At 42.9% G+C, this 22764-nt stretch overlaps 1 protein-coding gene across 1 annotated transcript in view; it reads right to left on the reverse strand.

The window, feature by feature from the left end:
• Positions 1-2551: 2551 nt before the first annotated feature.
• Positions 2552-22764, reverse strand: part of LRP5 (LDL receptor related protein 5) — a 164686-nt gene continuing 144473 nt past the window's right edge. The window contains 7 exon segments of the mRNA XM_077819867.1: positions 2552-2828; positions 3336-3433; positions 8314-8453; positions 10259-10474; positions 13475-13585; positions 14229-14465; positions 20169-20294. Coding sequence (XP_077675993.1) covers positions 2552-2828; positions 3336-3433; positions 8314-8453; positions 10259-10474; positions 13475-13585; positions 14229-14465; positions 20169-20294 — 1205 coding nt within the window.

A 22764-nucleotide genomic window follows, 5' to 3' on the forward strand; every position in this document is an offset into this window, starting at 1 on the left:
GACATTACTAAAATTATGAATTCATTAACAAATGAGGAACAATGAGCACACACACAAATACAGAGATGTGAGAAAAATACATAACTGGACTGTAGTCTCCAACTGGTGTAAGCTCTTCTTTAGATGAGGGATATTATATGTAAAATATCCCATGGATTTCTATTTACAATTTAGTTGACTTAAACATGGTGACATGAAATTTGATCCTCATTCAGCCAAACAGCGCACACCATTTTCCAGAGATCTGCCAAGAGTCACTCTAAGGTTAACAGACACCATGACCTCTCCTGACATACTGCAGAACAGCTAACGTTCATGGAAAAATCCATTTTGCAGTGTTTTTAGTATAGGGTTGATCTGCAAAATTAAACTCTTAATACTTTGCTCTGTTTTTCTCCATGCAAACAAAGGGCCTCTTCTCTGAGCTGAATTCAAATCAGAGAGGCTAGGGATTTTACAAAGCTAACAAACCCAGGCTCCTTCTCAGACTTTTAATAAAATGACAATCACAGTGAGCAAAATTCTGTTCTCGGATCCATGTGGATAGGAAGAGCAGACAGTGAGATCTGAGAATGTAGCAGGATCAGAATGTTTGGAGTTTAAATCCACACTGAGGATGCAAGTGAAGAATTTTGGCCCTTAGCTGGAGGATTCCCTTCCCTCTTGCTCACTCGATCTCTCTATTGCTCTCGGGTGGGGGGAAAGCTTGCTAAAATAAAAATCCAACTTGAGAGTTCAAAAACGAAAAGGTTTCATTTCTGTCAATGCTATTAAGTCTGTCAGAGGCTGACTGCACCTGTTCTTCAGCAGCTGTAAAAAACAGGTGCAGATCTGTATTATCCAGTTTTTTTCTCAAGTGTCTTGACTACATGTCCACATTATGGCTGCTGTCGTAAGGACAGTTTCTAAAAGCACTGTGCAACAGTAGAGACCTTGGATTATAGCAAGGAGAAATATTGTTCATGTCTGTTAATTTGGTAAAAGGAACCGATAGCCGCCCAGCTAGCAGCTTGTTAAGTCAGTGGTTCTCAAACTTTTGTACTGGTGCCCCCTTTCGCATAGCAAGCCTCTGAGTATGACCCCCCCTCTTATAAATTAAAAACACTTTTTTATATTTAAAACCATTATAAATGCTGGAGGCGAAGCGGGGTTTGGGGTGGAGGCTGACAGCTCGCGACCCCCCACGTAATAACCTCGCGACCCCCCTGAGGGGTCCCGATCCCCAGTCTGAGAACCCCTCTGATAAGTGCTACATGTTAAATGCCTGAAACAGATCTCTTCTGTGGTGCTGTCTTGGCATTACAGCAGTTTCTATAATGTGAAGAGTTAATTTTAAAAAAGAAAAAAAAAGTCCTTATTTTTGCTGCCTTTTGGTAAAATTAAACTCATTTTCTAGCAAATTTTCATAGGGCCATAACTAAATCACATGCATTTTAACGTGTGTGGGTTGCTTGCTTGTGTTTGTTTGAGGGTTTTTTTGTTCTACCTCTATACATATTTAGTTTCCCACATATTTAATCTTAAAACTTTCCTACTGAAGTAAATATGAGCTGGCGTGTTACTGGACCACCACACTCTGGGATCCGGACATCTGGAACTAGAGCAATTTGCTGAGCAAAATACAGGGGCAGGAGCTATATATACAGAACTGACTAGAAAGTCCAGACTTCAGAAACAGGTGATGGAACTGCTACCATTTTTCAGGAGAGAGGAGACTAACTTAGCTATAACAGACCTTTCCTGGCTGACCCCCACAATCTCTCTAGGAATGGCTCTGTGGTCCCATGCCCACCTAGAGTGAAGTGGCTGCTAGGGAATGATGGAGGAGCTTGTTTCATCACGGCGAACTGGAAAGAGTGACTAGTGCTGAGTGAATAGAGTGCAAGGTTCAAAATCTTGGCCTCTTTTAGTGCCTGGGTTCCTCTGGGAAGCAACTGGCTTGTTTGCAAACTGGAACATTCAGGAGAGAGGTTTTTGTTTGTTTGTTTGTTTTCATTCAACTTTCTAAACAAAAATATATAATTTGGTTATTAATTTTTTGGCAGTGAACAAATTATTTTTTGAAACAAAATAGTTTTTGTTCTTTTTTTTCGAATAACCATAAGACAAGTTTTGTCATTCAGCCTCTCAGCTTCTTTTTAGCATGCCCCTCCCAGGAGCCTCTTTTTTTGTTTTTGTTTTCCCTTTGGTGTCACATTGACATACATTTTACAGCATTAGAAAGGGGACTTTAAAAAACCCACAAAGGCTCAACATCCTCATCCTTTCCTCCCCCCTCCCCCAGTCCCTTGGAGGTCAAATCAGTTTCCTGACTTCAATTTAAAAAAAGGCAATTATGGCACAAAAGAATGGAAATTAAATTAAAAAAAAATCAAATTTATAAATATTCTTCCACTGTACACATTTTCACAGCCCCACCCCATTCATTTTTATTCACATTTTCTTTTTTTAAATTCCCACCCCTATTTATTTTTAACATCATAAAATATATTTTAATCTTTGTTCATATTTAAAAATATTTACAGTAAAAGACAAGTTCCTTCTATTAAGGTCATGAGGAGTCTGTACAAGGAGACGGTGGAGGGGGGTAGAGGTGAAAGTAACTTCGCTCTGTGGCGGGAGATGGAGGGCAGCTTTCTTCTGCCGACATGTACTGGCTGCGAGGTGTGGGGGGAGGGGGATAAGGATCTGAGTCTGAATTTAGATCTATGTAGTATTTGTTGGCCTTCCACCGGCTTGTGGTGTAGTCGCTGTCGCACACATCTGTGCTGCATGGTGTCGTGGGCGGAGCTATTCCTCGTATAAGGTAGGGTCTGAAAAGTTAACAGCTCAGTGTTAGTACTGTTCAAATGCCTTAAAAAAAATACTTTGCATGAATTTTAAATGCAGGTGAAAGGTGCTGGAGTGAAGACCTCCAAAGCACAGGTGTTACAGATGGGATTTTCAAAGGAGCATCAGGGAATTAGGTGCCACAAACTAGAACCACTTCTCTTCTTTTACACAGGGTGCTGAACTGTCGTCAGGTGATACAGTCTATTTTGGCTGGATTATAATCAGCAACCTAGCAGTGAAAAGCTCTAGACCCCATTTCTACTGCCTCAACTAATCACTCACAGAATGTTTTCATTTTTCAGAAATGAACAAATAAAGTGGATGTTTGATATAGTAACAAGAGTAACCACGGTCTGACATGCCATTTGATCAAAGAGGGAAAAAAACAACCCCTTTTTCTCCTTTAAAAGATAAAGCTTTGAACAAGATTGGTTTTTTTCCTAGGCGCAAAACCAAAGAGACCTCAACCTAAGAAAATGCCAAGCTTTCCATTTGATCAGTACCTGTAAGATCTTGTTGTTGAAGGAATGTTTGAGGAATAGAACATCTCTGTGTTATATAAAGAGCGATCAGTGGCTGGGGAAGGAGGTGGGTTCAAAATCTGTGGATGTTAAGAACAAATAAGGCAGAGGTTCAGTTTAACTCATTATGGAACAATACTTAGAAAGACAGTGAAAAACAGTATAAAAATATCTCCCATAGGTTGCTATTATCTCACCCATAGTCTAGCCTTCTCTCCTTGTTTTTACATGTAGCTTCATAAGGATTCATAGATTTTTTTTTAAGGCCAGAAGGGTTCACTGTGATCTTCTAGCCTAGACATAGCACACAGACCACAGAATTTCAGCCACTGATTCCTGCAGCGGAGGGAGTTACAGTTCCCTACTACTTAAATGAGAGGTTAAGTGCCTTGTCCAGTGTTACACAGAAAAGCTATGATGGAGCCGGGAACTGAACCCAGTTTTCCAGAGTCTCCACCTCGTGCCTTCAAGAGCTTTCTTTATTTATGAACATAAAGACAGATCTCTCCCTTGTCAGACTTGGAGCCTCTTCCACCCCAACCCTTACTCTGTCCCAATCAATGCCACATCCAGAAGCTTGAGTTCCTTTACTATGACTAGTTCACTCCATGTTTTCCCGGTAACTTTTTTTTACTACTATTTTTAAATCACACCAGTTTGACAAGGTCAGCAATGCAAAGAAGCTATTAGCCATGAATGCTTAAAATCTCCCCCATCCTGCACCCAAAAAAATGACTAATTAATTGTTGGCAGCCCTTAAGAAAATAGCATTGATTATGCTTCAAGTTTAAGTGGAAACTTGCAGTGGAAATCCCCACCCTACCCTCCCTCCCCATTTTTGTTTTTTAAATATTCCAGTCTATTCATTTTTAGAGGGGAACAAAGTGAGCAGTAACACTTCATGTATTTCATGTTCTTTCTAGCACAGTTCAATTGAACAACAATAGTAATGGGTACATCCTTGCCTCCCAGTGGAGTGACATGCATAAATCACTGATCAGCAAGATGGGAATGTGCCGCTAGGTATTCATTACCATCTTCGATATACACCCAATCCCTCCTCCCCCGCTGTCAGGGGAAAGAGAAATATGATCTTCAGCACTAATAAAACACAGATAAAACGATAACGCTTTGTGCCTTTCATCCAAGGATCTGAAGAGGATTTATAAATACAGTGTTAAGCCTCCACACCCTTATAAAGTAGATAAGGGATCACTTCAGTCACCACTAAAATACAGCTACTTCTGGGGTAAAAGGAAGCAGTTCTTTAGCACTGCACCACAGGGAGATGAGGAATGATGTATCCACTGAAACGGCACGTTTTATTCGAGCAGGAGTTTGATTAACATCTGTATTCTTATTAAAAATGCCAAAGGAACTTTAATTATCACAAGTGACCAGGACCTCAGTTTTATGCTGCATCTGAAAAATTGCACTTCCACCAGCACAGTGGTCTCAACGTTGAGCTGTGGTATTTCATCAGTATTAACTCAGGGGGAAAGCACCACCATAACACTTCCACACTAACCCTACCAACAGACTTGGTAGCAGGAAGGGAGAAAAGACCCAGCCCTATGGAGCTCCACACAATTACATCTTAAGGCATGATGAACGATTGCCCAAGAGTACCCTCTGGGAATGCTTAGCAAGAAAGGAACAGACACACCAAGAGCAGCTCCATGTACTCCTACTAGAGTTATCAGCTGAGCCAACAACACTTCACAATTCATATTAAAGACAGCAGATCTCACTGATGTTAGCTTTGATGCCTGTGGCCAGATCCTCAACTGCTGTAAATTGGCCTCGCCCCATTGACTTCAATGGAACTATGTTGATTTGCACCAGATGAAGATCTGGCCCCGATCTTTATCGATTGCCAGGAGAACATCCATCAACACCTCTCATGTGTCTGTGCCGTAGCCAGAATAACTAGGAAGACGACCAGAGACAGCTAGAAGCTCAGAGTTGTCGTTCCACGGCCTCTCTCTATAATTTTAAACTAAAACTGGAGGATTAGCTACCAGATCATAACTGGCCAGAGAGTCAGAGTCAAGTGATGGTTTACTGAGTAAAGGCTTCACAACAGCTTCCTTAACAGAATCTGGCATGCCACCTTCCCCAAGGGAGACACTCAGTCTCCCCCAGCCATGAACCCTGTTGTTCCCCACAGGCCTTCACAGACGTGGGTCTGAAGGAGGTGGTGTGTAACAAAGGACCCCCAGCACCTCAATACTTCAGTGAGGAGCACTGGCCTAACTCAACCAGATATTACCTTACATTTATCCCCTCTGTGCTCATAAAACCAGGCATCCTGGCCCAAATCCACTCGATTTTTTCCTCCCTGCAACTGGAAATTTCTTTGTGTCTGGAGGTACTTGAATCAGGTACCAAGTGAAGGCAGCTTGGATCGACTAAAATGGCCACAGCTCAAAACAAATCCAGACAATATGATGGAGGCAAAGTACCTCTTGCTGGCCTCTCTTTGTGCTGCAGCATAATGGGTTTTTGGAGCAGTTAATCTGTCTGTGACTTCAGTGAACAGGCTCACTAGCTATCTTCCTGCTTCATAGAATTAATGAAACCCAAACTAACACAGTGCGACTCTTTGGTCCCATTTAGTGGCTAGGCTGAACATAGAAGTTTATGAGTCTGCCACAGCCTCCAAGCTAATGTAGCTGGTCCATTAGCTCAAGCAGTAAAGGTTCAGATTTTATATCCCGAGAACCTGTTCTATCCCTGCAGATGACTCAACCGAGGACTATGTTACAAGTGGTGGTTTGCATGGGGAGCTCAGTTGTTGTGGACCTCTGTGTTAGTGGGAGGTACACAAAGAGCTGCACGATCTGCTCTGATTGATGTCTTGTTTAGGCAGAGCTTGCACTGTGACTGGAGCAGAGCTGAGTAGTGTAGGAGAATGCAACCACTTATTTTTTTGTCCAGTCTGCCCCTGCTAGCTAGTGGCAATTTAAATGTTAGCACTGTTCAGTATATTGCTGCTGATCATTTTAGCAGAAGTGCCCACCAACTCTGAAATGACATGGAGAGACTGGGATCAGCAGCAAAGCTTAAAGCACACCACACTTCTTCCCCTCTCCACTCATCAGATCTCTGGCCATAACTCTTCATCCCCAGTGCTTCAAATATCAGACCTGTGTTTGCAGATTATCTGTTTAATGCTTTTTAAGTGGCCTCAATTAACACAGCGAAAGATAACAACAAAGTAGGAACAATTAGAGCCTGACTACACACAGGTTTTGTATTGCTCTAACTATATCTGTTTTGAAATAGATATATTTAAAGTGGTACAGTCCCTGAAGTTAGAAGAATGAGCTATGCCAATATAAGCACCTTTATGCCTATATAACTTTATCCACACTAGAGGCCTTCAACTGTATCAATTTCTAAACTGGTTTCAGAGTAGCAACGATGTTAGTCTGTATCCGTAAAAAGAAAAGGATAACTTGTGGCACCTTAGAGACTAACAAATTTATTAGAGCATAAGCTTTCGTGAGCTACAGCTCACTTCATCAGATGCATACCATATAGTTACAGCAATATAAAACCTGTTCACAGACCAGTTCTTAGGCTTCCTTGCTCATTTAGATTTACATATGTAAACGATTTATATTTTTAATCAGTAGGTGACACCCATGTGTGCACCATTTATCTACCATAAAGTTGACCAGCAAATCCTGCTGGTTTTCCTTCCTCCACTAATATTGAATTAAAAGGGCTGCTATGTTGGAGTTCCAAATATCTTTACAGACTCTTGACTCACTCTTTGGTGGCCTAGTGAGTGATGAATGAGGAAAAGAAATCAAACCAAGGTTTTCTGTATTGCAGGAACCAACAGACAGTTCAGTTGTATTCACAATTTTCCCTCACCCACTTACCCCCTTAAAAATTAAGAAATAAGATTATAGTTACTGCTAGACACAAGAACAATATATACCGGCTTCCAAATTCTTTTTGATTTATTATAACGTATTACCTGTTTATATGTAAACCTGTGTACACCCCTCTCCCTTTACATACTAATTTGGCTCTCGACTGTAGTATTGGACCATCTTAATCATATTTGTCAAAGTCCTTCTAATGCTTATAGAGGCTGGCTCTGAAAGCTCATGTAAACAGAAGAGTAAATGTATGTATTGCTTGCTCAGTGATGCTGAGAAGCAGCAAAACAACTGTACAAAAAGATGTTGGTGCAAATAACCTCCTCTGCATCCCTCTCCCATAAGTCACCAATGCCCCTTCCTCACTGGGTTTTATCATGCATCTCTCCCTTTTCATTTCCTAACCTCTACAGGCTTATTTCCTAACTTATGGAAATTTGGTTTAGGGACTAAGAATCTCATTTTCCAGCAGGGAAATCATGTAAATCCAGAACCAGACACCTGAAAAACCACAAAACATTTTAAGCTTCAGCGACATACAGTGGTGCCACTTTGTTTTTCTGGTGCTTGCATTTGGTTTTCTGAATTGAAGTTGAACACTTTGGATAAATAGTGAGCCAAGCTTAGTTTTTGAGTGTTTTCTTCCACCCGGCTGTGTTTTGTTTGTTTTCTCACTCCTGTGCATGCTTGTGGGATTATGAAGTGCCAAACATTATCAGGTCAGTGAAAGAGTTCACCAGAGACAGAGGACCAGATATTTACAAGTACTCGGGTGGTAAGAACACCCATACAAAAAAAAAAAAATGCACAGGAATGTTCTGGAAGAGCATCTTTTTAATAATAAAGATAAAGGTAAAGCCCACGAGCATGATGCAATGCTCACTGGAATACATGGAAGCCATTCTATTGAATTCAGTGAGCATTGGATTTCCCCACTGCTAAATGACATGATCCAAGACCGTCTTTATTAGCATTTCTCTAACAGCACAAGTTTTAATCTGTCCATTTTTTGGACAGAAATGGGAGGCCCTTTATCTCCTGTTGGACACATTTTCAAGACCTACCTGTGGGTAGAAAGTGGCTTTAGTGCTGGACGAACTACTAGAAGAGGCTCCAGTAACATGGTTTCTGTCATACAGAGGGGCACCGCTACTTCCTCCCATGAGGCTCATGGAGCTAATCATAGACTTTCCACAAGAGATGCCTGCATGGAACCAGAACAAGACAGGGATACACAATTAGGTAACTACAATCTTATCTGCCATTGTATTGGAGCCAGATCCTCGGCTGATGTGAATCAATGTAGCTCCATTAGCCCTCATTGTCTGAGAAAGTAGTCTTGTTAATTTAAAGCTCATTTACTTTCCTTATTAAGAACAAAATCTTTCTTCTGCTACCAGCCGAGAGTACAACTCCATTTTATAGCTTCCTCCTCAAGTCTTCTTGCCAATGCATGGATTATTTGGTTCATGATCCTCTACTTTGAAAGTTACAATGTCACAATCCAAAGTCACAACTTTAAAATAAATTAATTTAATGTATCACTCACTGTTGCATTGAGCTAGTGACTGACAGCAGCTGGACAATAAAGGAGTCTCCCCATGAGGGCTGGTCAAAAGTTTTCTGTTTAAATTGTTTTTTGACCAAAAATTGGGTTTTTGAAGACTTTTTTTTGCAAGAAGCATCTGCTTTCTACAGAAGATTTCAGTATTTCATAGAGAAAATAAAAGCTTGACAACCAAAAGATTTCCATTTTGGATATTTTGCCCCAAAAGCCACATTTTCCATGAAAAATATTTACAAAAGAAATTCCCCCCCCCCCCCCCCCAGTTTTGTCAACATTTTCCATGGGGGGAAAAAAAAAATTCTGATCAGGTTTTGTCTCCATAAAAACTCAGAGGACAGTTTTCATAATGGGTATATGGTACAATATCAGCCTCTTCGATGATCAGGGAAACATTTGGTTTAGAAGTTATTTGGGAAGGTTTTGCTATCCATGAAGTACCCATGGAAAACATGGTGTTTCATTCATAGAGATGCAGCCCACACAACTTACATTATTTTTACAATCAATCATATCTGGTGGCACGTAGCCCTTTTGGAGCTGTCGTGCTCTCACAGCCCATGCTTCCTTCTTCCTGCATAGTTCCAACATCTAGGGGCAGATTCTCCATTGGTATAAATGGTCATAGCACCACTGGCTTCAATGGAGCCAGGAATTAAACCTAGGGGTATGTCTTCACTGAAGAGTTTGCCCAGGTGATTAGCACCTGGGTCTGAACACTTGGGTTTGCCTATTCCAGGTATAAGCAGTCACACTGCAAAGCCATATCTAATTTACTGTGTCCTCATTGGGGCAGCATTCGCCTGTCTCTCTAGAGGGCTTCTGGGGGCATATCCTGCAGTTCTACGTGCTCTTGTGAGCTCAGCAGCTCCGCTGTTCTTTCACAGTGAATTGTGGAAAAACTTGTCTGTCCTTCTGGGGATCCAGGGCAATCGTGGGAAGGCATTAGAGGGTTATCAGCACTCAAGTGATTTAGGCCGAGTCCTCACTGCAAAGCGGGTGGGTTATCAGTCTGAGTGGGGTGGCGCCTGGGCTCTAACCTACACCCCCAGCTGGTCCAGCTAGCCCTGGGTTAAATACCATCAAACTTGGGTAAGAGCGTTGTAGAGGCAACACCCAAGAACATACCCATGACCTCCACAGTAACTATTAAGGGGAAGATTTAAAAAAATAAAAAATTAGGCACCTCATGGAATTTTCAAAAACACCAAAGTGTCTAACTTCCACTGAAAGAAACCTATCTGCATCTTTTGGCACCCGAAAACATTTGCAAATGTGGCCCAATGGGCAGATAAGCACCAAAGTCCCACTGAAAGTCAATGGACGTTCGACATCTAACTTGCTTTGGTGCCTACAAAAAACAGCCCCATAGTTAGTATCCTGTGAAAATAAAATCCAGGTAACATAATAGTGCTGATGAAATGCAGGGTCCTTACCGTCCTTACCAGTAAAAGTGCCATGCTGAGAACTCCCTGGAGCTATAAAATTAAGAGGCACATGAGGGGTTCCGCTGACATATTCATGCGGAAAAGGTCCATTGGGTCCAGCATAGCGCTGACATACCACTCGCTGGCAAACAAAATACATTCCTCCCATGACCAAAAGGGACAGTATGATACCAATGACTGGTCCAATAGCACTAACGTGGGGTTGAGGTTCATCTGAGGATGTGTTTTTTTCTGAAAAAAAAGAAAAAAAATTCATTACATTGATGTATATGATGCTGCTCCGGAAAAACCTCCATACTTGCTCCTAAAACCCCGGGCCAGGGGGAACAAGATAGATTGATCATAGAATCATTCACACAATGCACTATGCAAATAATTACATTACACTCTCTCACTCACACTCTCACACACACACACAGAGTCCCTCAGGCCTTCTACATTCTGAATTATCGAGCAAGATTTTACGTCTCCTCTCCTCCACATATAGTGATTAGGGACCTTCTGACCTCACCTACACTCTGCCCTCTAAAAATGTACCAGAAGCCACTTCTAACTAATTTTTAAAACGGACTAAATTTCAAGCTGAATGAGTTCCTTTAAAACATGAGACTTTTTCGCTGTTGGAACAGCTTTGCCCACCATCCCAAAATATGTGACTTTCTGACTGAAATAGCCAACACACTAAAATGTATTAATCGGTATCATTAACTTTCAGAATTAACAATGTGTTCTCGAGACAATGGTGGGGCACTCCACATCTCTCCTTAAATGAATCCTGCACTGGGTCACATCATTGAGTCAAAGACCTATGGCCAGATCTGCAGCGGTGATGTAATCAGGAGTTGAATCTGCTCAGCCAACTCTGAAGTATTTTTTAATTAAATGAAATCTTAAATTCTGCAGAATCTCTTATGTGGCCACGAGGGAAATGCTAGCATGGCGTGCCAACAAGTACAGGCTGAATCAAACCCGTTCAGCAATCTGATAAAAATTCTTGCGCTGCTTTATCATTTGTCCTATTCCATTTGGCAAATCAATTTTTTTTAAAATCCTTCCTGCATTTTGAATGCAGTGGAGCCTAACACAGCTATTCTGATTTAACAACTACTTCAGATTATATTATCCTCTCATCATGTCATGATGAAAGGATTTTCACGCTCCACCGTCAATGACTGATGTCAGCACAGCTCAGGGAATAGCACGTTAGCGTAACCATTGCTGCAGAGGCGATAGGTGAGGGAAGTGTACTCTCCTCCGCCCCCCCATGGTGTTTGGCTGCATCAAAGAAATTAAAAATACACAAAGTTTGGGTCGGACCCTAAGCTCGTGCAAATCAAGGCAGTGCCGCTGAAGACATTGGTGTTATCCCCAACGTGCACCAGCGGAGGATTGATCCAGCCTTCAGTATTAGAGTTTGAACCATTCTACCTATCCGATGATCATTTTAAAGGGGCACTCAGCTGGACTTGTTTTAAAATGGCCAATTAAAAAAAAAATCCAGTTTCGATAAAAGCATCCTTTGAACACTAAGTCCTGAATTTTTAGAAGATTTTTTTTTTTTTTTTGGTTTCCCCCGATGGACATTTTTCATCAAGCAAGAAACTAACTGAGGATCTGATTGCAGGATCAGGGCCTTGTGTATGCATCCTTGCACTTGCATGGAGACCAACTGTGGCTGTGCAGATTTAATTGCTGGACCAGGGCCTGAGTGCAGAAAAAAAAGAAAACTGGCTATACATAAGATGCTGTCAAATGCACAAAAAATCTTTTTACTATTATTTAGAAGGAGGAATTGGGTGAGGGCTGCAAGAAGGTTAAGTAGGCTAGAGTAGAAGGGACAATTGGGGAACAGGAGAATATTCACCCTGAGGTTTCCAGGGTATGAGTTTGCAAATGAATTCATCTTCTATTGCTCTTCTCCTCTCCTATGCCAACCACATTTCCTGCTCCCACTTTCTTTTCTCCACTAATGAGGCTTCTCCTACATTCCCAGCCTTCGCTTGCCCCATCCCCTACTGTGCTTTTGAAGAGCGCCCTCCCATATGGGTCGAAAGCCTCATAAGCCCAGCTCATCCTTCCAATGCTGCCCCCTACTCTCACCTGTTCAACATGCGACTAGCCCTCACCTCTTAGTCCTGGTTGCTAATGAAACACGCCTCCCACTGCTGGTTCCCAGCATGAGGAAGGGTGGGTCAGGAACCAACCAGAAAGGGATGGGATGTGTAGGATAATGCAGGGTAGGGGAGGAAGGAGTGAGGTACCCCAACCTGGCTCCTTCTCCCAATCACTCCTCCCCCACCCAGCACAACACTCCTTATCAGCTCCCTCTCACACTTGAGAAACTTGCTGATCCCCAACATATTAAATACCTGGCAATTAGCCAGCCCCATAAAATTGATATTCTTAGATGCTCTGTAGCATTCTCTATATAAACTCGGTGATTGATTTTGTTTGTTCATATGAGATTCCCAGAAGAGCGGCGTTCCTGCTTCTATCCCACAGCAGCACTTCAGAACGAGGAGCTGCAACCGTTCAATTAAAACAGCCCCCTTTGTAGCTGAAAGTGGCTGTCCTTACTCCTCCCAGCTATTCAAAAGTTTCATGAGCTGTATATGCCCAGGCATGGAAGGTGGGAGTGGAATGGGAAAAGGGGGGGCAGTTTAGGGCAGAACAGAATGGAATTTGCATTATGCCTTCCATGCTTCTCAAAGCGTTTGACAAAATAATGGGCCAATTACAACTAAGGGCAAAATGGAGTAGTCATCATAGGCTCAGCCATAACTCACAAACAGCTCTGGTCATAAGAGCTTCCGATTACATTTCAGCCAGGAAATCAAGGTCTCTCCTATGCTCTCTTGTCCTATCTTCACTGTACCTTGCTGGGTCACAACATAGTCATCTCTTGAGATAATTAAAGCTTGGATCTTGTAATGTAGATGGGGCTAAGCTTTGTTTTAACAGTGTTCCTGAACTGTGCAGCAGCCCTATGAATTCCAAGGCTACCAGTGAGTTGTAATCAGGCCACCAACAGGGCTGTTGTTACAGTGTAGACAGGAACTTAGAAAGAGCAGGACTGAGTTTAGCAGCAAGCTAGAGCTGGTCTATCCCCCTAGACTCAGGGCCAGCCATAGAAGTAACAGTCAATATACACACACTTCAATGTAATGCCTGCATGCATGCAGACAGCTTTAATCCCAAAGAAAGACCTCTCACCACACATGAGTTCATCGGAACCATCGATGCAATCTGGAAAGGAGTCACACTGCTGTTTTATGAGGATGCACTGGCCACTGGCACATCGAAACTGATTTGGGAGACAGATTGCTGAATGGGGAAAAAATAACCGTTTAGTTAGCACACAAAATCTTAATCTAAATCAAATTATAACCTGCTCTGTGAAGTAACTGAACATTTTACGAACCCAGACGTAACACATACAGCACTTGCTGTGTACACTACACTTTATCCACCTGGGAACTGAATCTCTGCATCACTGTCTAGTACTTAGGAGAAAAATGGTCAGCAAGACACACACAGTTTAGACAGTGTGTAATTCTGGCACGTACGAGCAATTACACAGCTGAAGTACACAAGTGTTGATTAACTTGAAAAAAATTCCCCCCACAAAACAGAATATGCCATTAAGGCAACAGAATGGAGAGGAAATCTATTTCAGCTCCTGACAATCCAAGGTCTTTAGTCAAATTAGCCCTGTGCGTTTGTTTCCTATGTTTGCTCTGGATTTTAAACATAGACTGTATTTATTTTCCCTAAGGCTTACAAGTAGCTGATCAGGTAACTATCAGTTATGGAAATGTATACGTTGAGCATAGAAGAGGGGATGGGGAGAGATGAAGAGGGAGAGAAAGGCAGAATCAACGTATTTTTGTGTTTTTGGTTTCAGAGTAAAAAGGAAGGTCTTTAAATCATGGTCTTTAAAGCCAGGCACTCAGGACATTAATCTTACTATTGCAGTCTGCTTCGTCGGATTTATCTTGGCAGTCAATTTCTCCATTACACCGCAAGCGGGCATCAATACATTGTCCTTTCTCACACTGAAACTGGGCTGCTGAGCATATAGGACAGCTATCTTCATCACTCTGATCATCACATTCTGGAAATCCATCGCATCGCCATGCCATTGGGATACAGTCTATCTCCCCAGTCGCACAGGTAAACTGGTCTGGGGAACAAGTTGGAGGTTCTGGAGACAAGAAAAACCATACATACTCACTCATTTTAGTCCTGATAAAAAGATTATATATAAAAAAGTGAAAGAGACTTTTCACAGATGGAAAACTTGTTATGTCCATGCTGAAATTCCTCTGTGAAAATGGCAAGTTTTCATCAAGAAATAATTTACAGTTTTGCCCAGGGAATAAATGTTTCCCAATTTGTAACAAAAAACTGTGTATGCTGCCAGAAGAGGCATGGTCTAGTTGTCTGAGAACTGGACTGGTGGCAGGGAACTCTGAATAAGTAACTTTGTGTTAGCAACTTCTTTTTCAAAGAGATTTTCACATGGATTTCATATAAATGAATACTCACAAAATATCAGTTTCCACTTGCAAAGCACAAACTGCTAGCTTTACTCACCTCTAATCCCTAAATTACATTATCCTAGGGTATTTCTGATCATGGTTTAGTATAATCTTTATAACAAAACTGGCATTCTGGATGAACCAGTCACTAGTTTACCTAAACCAAATGTAATCCATGCTTACTCATATGTCTCTCTGTTCTTGTCTAGTGGCTAGTCCACGTACAGATGTTTGAGTCTGCTACAACAGTTTAAGCTAAGGAATCTGGTGTTTCTTTGGCTTGGGCACTAGAGGCTCATGCTCTCTCATCCAGAGGCCCTGGGAGCAATCTCCCCCACTGCTGCCCCATCCAGCAGGATTGCATTAATCATCAGTGACTGGGTTAAGAAACAGCTGCCAAAGGCACTTAAACATATATTACAACAGAACAGCAAAGCCACTCCCTTTTGAATAATAATAATTAGCTCTCATATAGTACTTTTCAACTTTAGATCTCAAATGCTTTACCAAGGAGGCCAATATCATTATCCCCATTTTACAGAAGGGGAAACTGAGGCACAGAGAGATGGCGTGACTTGCTCAAGGTCACCCAGCAGGTCAGTGGCAGAGCTGGAGATTGAAAATACTGTTACCTTTCGTAACTGTTATTCTTCGAGATGTGTTGCTCACGTCCATTCCATTGTAGGTGTGTGTGCTCGCCACATGCACCGGTGCCGAAAGCTTTTCCTTCAGTGGCATCCATTTAGGACCAGCTCTGGCGCACTCTGGAGTGGCGCACGTATGCCGCGGAATAAGGGGTGCCGTCGGCTCCCCCCTCCCTCAAATTCCTTCTTGCTAGAACTCAGACAGAGGGGAAGGAGGGCGGGTCATGGGATGGACATGAGCAACACATCTCGAAAAACAACATTTACAAAAGGTAACCGTCTTTTCTTCTTTTAGTGCTTGCTCACGTCCATTCCATGGTAGATGACTCCCAAGCAGTACCACCAGAGGAGGGTAAGGAGTTCATGGATGTGTCGATTTCAACACAGCTCTGCCAAAGCCACGGTCATCTCTGGCCTGCTGAGTGATGGCCTAGTGCGTTGTGAACGTGTGTACTGAAGCCCACGTCGCGGCCCTGCAAATGTCCTGGATAGGGACATGCGCCAGGAAGGCAACTGAAGACACCTGTGCCCTTGTCGAGTGAGCCTTCACTACTGATGGGGGCACAGCCTGCGCCAGCTCGTAACCAGTACGGACGCAGGTGGTGATCCAATTCGAAATCCTTTGAGAGGACACCAGAAGGCCCTTCATCCTGTCAGCGATCGCGATAAAGAGCTGGGTGGCTCTGCGGAAGGGCTTGGTGCACTCCAGGTAGAAAGCCAGGGCATGCCTGACAGAGTGTGCACGCCTCTTCTCATTGGTCATGGGAGGTTTGGACAGAACACCAGGAGGAAGATATCCTGGCTGACACGGAAGTGTGACACCACCTTTGGCAGGAAGAATGGATGGGGCTGCAGCTGGACCTTGTCCTTGTAGAATACCGTGTATGGGAGCTCCAAAGTGAGGGCTTTAATCTTGGAGACCCGTCTCGCTGAGGTAATAGCTACAAGGAATGCAACCTTCCACGACAAGTGGGAAAGGGAACAAGAAGCTGTAGGCTCAAAGGGTGGACCTGTGAGCCTGGGAAGGACCAGGTTGAGGTCCTATTGGGGAACCGGGTCCTGGATTGGCAGAAAGAGTCTTTCAATGCCTTTCAGGAACCTGATCGACATCTCATGTGAGAATACCAATCTACCCTGGATGAGATGATGGAAGGCCAATATGGCTGCCAGGTGCACCTTGATCTAAGAGAGGGCGAGGCCCTGGTGCTTTAAGTGAAGCAGGTAATCCAGGCTGGACTGCAGAGATGACTGGGTCAGGGAGCTATTCTGCTCTGATGCCCAGCAGGAGAAACACTTCCATTTTGCCAGGTAAGTTGTGGTGGTTGGGGCTTTCTGCTCTCCAAGAGAGCCTGCTGTACCTGACTAGAGCAAGCTTGTTCCTCTGGATTCAGTGACACAGGATCCAAGCTGTGAGGTGGAGAGAGGTGAGGTTCAGGTGCAGGAGCCAACAGTGCTCCTGAGAGAGAAGGTCCGGGCGGCTGGGAAGTTGCCACAGGGCTGCTGTGGCCAGGTCCATGTGCATGCTAAACCAATGCTGGTGAGGCCATGCTCAGGCAATCATAATGTCTCATGCCTTGTCCCCCTTGATTTCTGAGAGGACTTTGCTGATGAGAGGAATTGGCGGGAAGGCATACATCAGGTCTCCTGACCACGACAGGAGAAAGGCATCGGAAAGTGAGCCTCTGCCGAGGCTCTGGAGAGAGCAAAACTGATGACACTTTCTGTCCTGTCTGGTGGCGAACAGGTCCACTCGGGGAGTTCTCCACTTCTGGAATAGCATTCTGACGACCTCCAAGTAAAGGGACCACTCATGGTGAGAGACAAAGGACCTGCTGAGGCGATTCGCCAGCATGTTGTGGATGCCGGGGAGGTGCGAGGCTTCCAGGTGGATCACATGCTGAATGCAGAAGTCCCACAGAAAGAGGGCCTTCTGGCACAGAGCCGTGAATGAGCTGCCCCAGGCCTGTTGACATAGAACATGGAGGCCATATTATCCGTCAACATCTGCACTACCTGACCAGACAGTTGGGGAAGGAAGACACCGCAAGCCAGAAGGATGGCTCTGATGTTTATATATAATGCGAGTTCCTCCCATGACCATAACCCAAATCCGCAGTGTACTGAGATGCACTCCGCAGCCAAGGTCGGATGCATCTGAAATCAGGGAGACCATGGGTCACAGGCTCGCGAACAGCACACCTTCCAACACCAGAATCGGGTTGGACCACCACTGCAGGGAGGTAAGTACCTGCGGCGGGATCATGATGACCATGTCTAGGTGATGTCTGGCTGGGGAGTAGACTGATGCCAGCCACATCTGGAGGGGACACCCAAGGCAAGGAGACATTGCAGCACCATCACTGGCGGGAAGAAGGAACTGAGGGAGGTGGGAACCGGCAGCGCCCCTTACACTGGTGCATACATGCGCCGCACTAGAGGCGGTCCCCTACGGATACCACTGCGGGAAAAACTTCCCACACTGGTGCATGTGGTGAGCACACTCCTCTACAATGGCATGGACATGACCAAGCACTCAAAGAACTACCTAGATTTCCTGAGTCCCAGTCCAGGACCTACCCACTAGGTACCACTACTTCCCTAGAACATGTAAATCAGCTGTATTAAAGAACTACAACAGATTACTACATTACACATTTGTTATAGTAAATATATAAGGCACAGTCTTATGTTAAGTGGTAGTATCTGAAAATCAATGAAATGTTGTTAGAACTCTCATACTGATCTTCCAGGAGGAAGATGTAGTCAACAGCAACAATGTATTCATACAATGGCTCCGTGGTGACAATGTTACTGAACTTATTGTGTACCAAAGGCTGCATAATACAGAAAGGCCCAGCATGGCCACCTTGCAATACAGAATTCTCTTTCAACAGCCAGCATAAGCAAAATCTCCCTCTTGGTGACAATGGGAGAAATCATCATCAATAGGTGCTTTTGCGTTTTTCTTAAAGCCCCATCTCCCAGAGTTATGCGACTACATGAGAAATCTGATCTTTCATTGAAAATAAAGTTTCTAGCCCTCTTGGCTGTGGAGAAAAGCTTGAAAAAGTGACCCAAGTGTATTTCAGCAGTTAAAAACCCAAAAGGCAAACAACAAGAACCCAATGTTTATTATTTTTAATCTCATGATTTTTAAGCCAGTTGTGATTTTTGAGGTCTGCATCACGATTTTTGATTGCTTGGAGCTGGCAATACTGAGTAACTCAATGGTAACCAATCAATTAACAGCTCTGAATAAACTAATATGTCACCTACACAAATAACTGGGAAAACTCAGGAATGAAAACTAATCTGGATTTCCTATTCAGACAGAACATTTCCAGGCAATGCAGAAAATGAGAGTGACCAGCTCTTCCCTGGAAGATGAATTCAGCCACTGAGCTGCATTTAATATCGCACCCTCTTGCATCAAGCAAATACAAATTTGGTCCTAAAACTGGTTAAAGCATCTGGGGGCAGACACTCTGCAACGCATTTTCAGGCTACTGAAAGACACTGGCTCAGGGCTGCTAATGCTGCAGACAGGATGCGTCAGAAAGTCTTAGCAGGCTCTGGATAAGCTTAGTATAAAAATGAACGAAGACCAAAAGGGAGGCCCTAAATTTGTTAGATTTATAGCAGAAGATAATGAAACAGTGGGAGGTAAGAAATCTCTCACTGGCAATGTCTTGCAGGAGCAGCAGATTGAGAAATATGAGTAGACTGATTTATTTATTTTTTGGCCTCCAGAAGTAACCACTACTACTCTGAAACCACATAGTGTGTTGTGGTCATGGGAAAGAAAACAGTTTACAATGGAAATGACTTCCCCTGGGGAGGTGAGAGTTCAGCCAGCACATGAAATCTAGAGAGAAATGAATATATTTTTTCAAAAAGCTTGAGTGCAGCAATAAAGCTAAAATACTGAAGATATGAGACCTCCCAGAAGAAATGAGTTTGTTTGTTTTTTTAATTCCCCCAGCAAGTGTAGTGCTACAAATAGTGAAAACTCCTGGGATTGCGAAAGAAGCAGGAAAGCATAAAGTGGGGGATTAAGAGAGCTACTATAATGAACAGGGCCACTACCCATCTTGGGATCGCCAGAATTGTCTTGATTTTATTAGCAACAGAGTACATCAAAGTCATGCTCTGACACTAATTTCCGGGTTTGCGAAATGTCACATATGGCCTTATGACGTGTCAGCACTGTCCTGTGCCACATTATAACAGCCTAATGCAACATGGTCACACTCTACCAAGCACGTTTACAGCATAACAATCAAATCAGTCACACCAGACAAACTTCAGTAAGTATCAATACATGTGCTAAATCTTCCGAGGCCCAGAGGGGCATTTTGCGGGCAATGAAGACAGAGACATAGATTCAAAGATCTAAACACCAAACCTTATGGAGTAAGGGCCAAGTTTTGACCATGGATGCACCAGTTACTTCCAGGGGAACTGTGTGTTTGCATCCCAGCACTGAATCTTAGCTCATGTTTCCTACAGAAACATGTAGATATCTTTAGTCAGACCCTACATACATTAAAGAAAGTGCAAGTGACATGACTGGGTTAAAGTTTATCACAGTGGAATTTGTGACCACACATTGGGAGGAGAGGAGGAAATCTGACTATGCAGCTTCTTGACCCCAGAAGCTCTGAGAGTCTTTATGGATACGTGTGCCCTATATAAAAAGCCCTGTTAAATTAATTCACTTACCTCCACATGTTAAGAGGTTCTGTAAAAGTACAAGGTGATCTGGGCATGAGCATCTTGGGGTTCCATCTCCTTTAGCAATGCAGATGTGTGAACAGCCACCATTGTCACGGGAACATGGATGTGCAGCTGTATAAACAACACATGGAATGGAATACTGTACACTGTCAATAAATCAGGATGTTCAGCTAGTGGAAAGCTGGTTTCTGTAAGAACTACCAACTTTCACTGGACACGAACACAGTAAATGCATGACTTCCCAGGTCACTACTCAAAACCTGATTTATAGTCTCTCTAGGGATATTGCTCCTGAACACCAAGGTATACGGACTTCTCAGAAATCCTTTAAATATTTAGAAACTCAGATGCAAAGAAACTAGTAGAAGCTTCTTGTAAAGACTACACTTAAAGAATGAGTATACTTCATCTGCATTTCATCTGCGAACTGGACGTCAAAAAGAGACGGGATACTTTTGTTTAAACCAAACAAAAGGCCTCTTCAGTACACTTAATCTTGAAGGACCCCAAAATTATTTACAAAACTGAAGTACACATATGTACACACACAAAACAACATATGTGGGCCAAGATTTAAAAAAGAAACAGTAGGTACAGTTAGGCTTCTAAACCCAGATTTAGGCATTTAGGTAAGTAGCCTGATTCTCAAAAGTGCTAAGCACTTAATAGCTCCTCAAATGGGCAACCTAAATAGACAAGACAGACAAAGGGTGGGAGGAGAAAGAGAGGTAAAGTTACTTGTCCAAGGTCCCACAGCAGACAGATGGCAGAACTGGGAATAGAATGCAGGTCTCTTGAGTCCTAGTCTAATGCCCAATCCACTGGATTACATCACTTCCTGTATGTGCCTACATTTAAGCACATGCTGAGATTTCTTGTTGAAGTGGAGCCCATATTTGTTGTCACAGAATGATGCATTCTTGGATACAGTACTAGTAAGTTCTAAGATTTTTACGGAGGGGGGGCGGGCAGATCCATATAAAAATAGCTAATTATTTCTGTGCCAAATGTGCTCTCCATCTGCTCAGACTCATTAATCAGGCATTTAGCACAGAAATCTGCCTTCACTTTTAACAAACATATTATTTTTATATATAATCTTAAGATGCCACTGCACGCAGCGTGGACTGTTGGAAGAGCAAAAGAAAAACAATTTTTTTAAAATTGTTCTGTTGCAACAGAGATTCACCTTTAAAGGACAAGTTTCAGATTTCAGCCCTGAAGGGCGATTCTTTTCAAGTGTGACTCAAAGTAGAAAGCAGGATCCTTGCCATAAAGAAAATAAAGCACTTCGCCCCCCCTTTTTTTTTAACCATTCATGATTTAGCATGTAAAAATCATTTCCCAATTCTCTGAATTGTGCTTAAATTAAAAAATAAAATCCCTTTGCAGCAGTAAAGTAATGGTACCTTTGAGAGACACTGGGAGTGGAGCAAGGAGATGCTAGAGAAAAGGCTAAGAATGGTGAATATTACATATTGTGAAAGAAAAGGGATTAATCTTTTGCAAAATTCTAGAAAAAGTGTACTAAAATGGCTTCAATCCCCCCTTTTTTTTTTTTTTACACAATGAATGATTCCTACACTCTTATTTTCAAAATTTGAGAGTTTCAGTGCTTATAAATCAAAGATTAACAAGAGTGCAAGCAAACATCACACAGGTTTCCCCCTACACAGGTCTGCCAATGCAGCCGCCTCCTGCTATTCTAGTTAATGGCTTTTTCAAACAGTAGGGGTAATGGGGTGGATGGAAAGAGAGATTTGAAAATATCAGGACATTTTCTTTCCATCTGTCTTTCAACCTCCAGAGAAGTTATCAATCACAGTTTATTAGATGAGTAGATAAAAGAAACAGACATGATATCCTAAAATTAAACACACACACACACACACACACACAAAATCACCCTCTACCTTCAGGTCTCCTTCTCTAGCCCCTTTTGTATTGGGCATATTTTTCCTTTCCCCACCACTCCTTTACACTCCCTTATTCTGCCGTTCTGTCTCTTTCATTCTCTGCATCTTTCCACAATCTTTTCTCTCTCTCTTTTTTAATTCTCTTCCTCTTTGTGGGAGGTTTTCTCGGATCCTTCCCCTCCTCGATCCCCCAGTTAACATCTTCCTCTCTCCTCAAAGGCCCTGCACCATCCTTCTTCCAGATGTGGAGTTTGACAGAAGGCCTCCTGTATCTCATCAGCACTTCTCTGTCAGTCAGCCAGAAGGGACCCATTACCACCATCCCCAGGGGCTCAGTGTCTCTACAGTTCTAACATCTGCTGGTTCCCAGAGAAAGAAACCAAATGTGGAACCAGATTATGGTATGTTTCCACTAACCCACTGGTGCAGCTCCTTGCTCTGCTTGGTCAAGTCTTGGCCTCATTACTATTACTTACATAATAACCTCAACATGCACACTGCGTTACAACAACAAAGACAGAATCCCTGCGCTGAAGATCTTGCAGTCTAAATGAAGACAACAAAAAACAAACAGGCACAGAAACCAACACCCCCCCGGAGGTAGATGAAAAGGGAAGGACAAGCCTACGATTAGGTGATCACTTGGAAGGCTAATGCGCACATCC

Source organism: Eretmochelys imbricata, chromosome 6, assembly GCF_965152235.1.
Source record: "Eretmochelys imbricata isolate rEreImb1 chromosome 6, rEreImb1.hap1, whole genome shotgun sequence".
NCBI classification, from domain to species: Eukaryota; Metazoa; Chordata; order Testudines; family Cheloniidae; genus Eretmochelys; species Eretmochelys imbricata.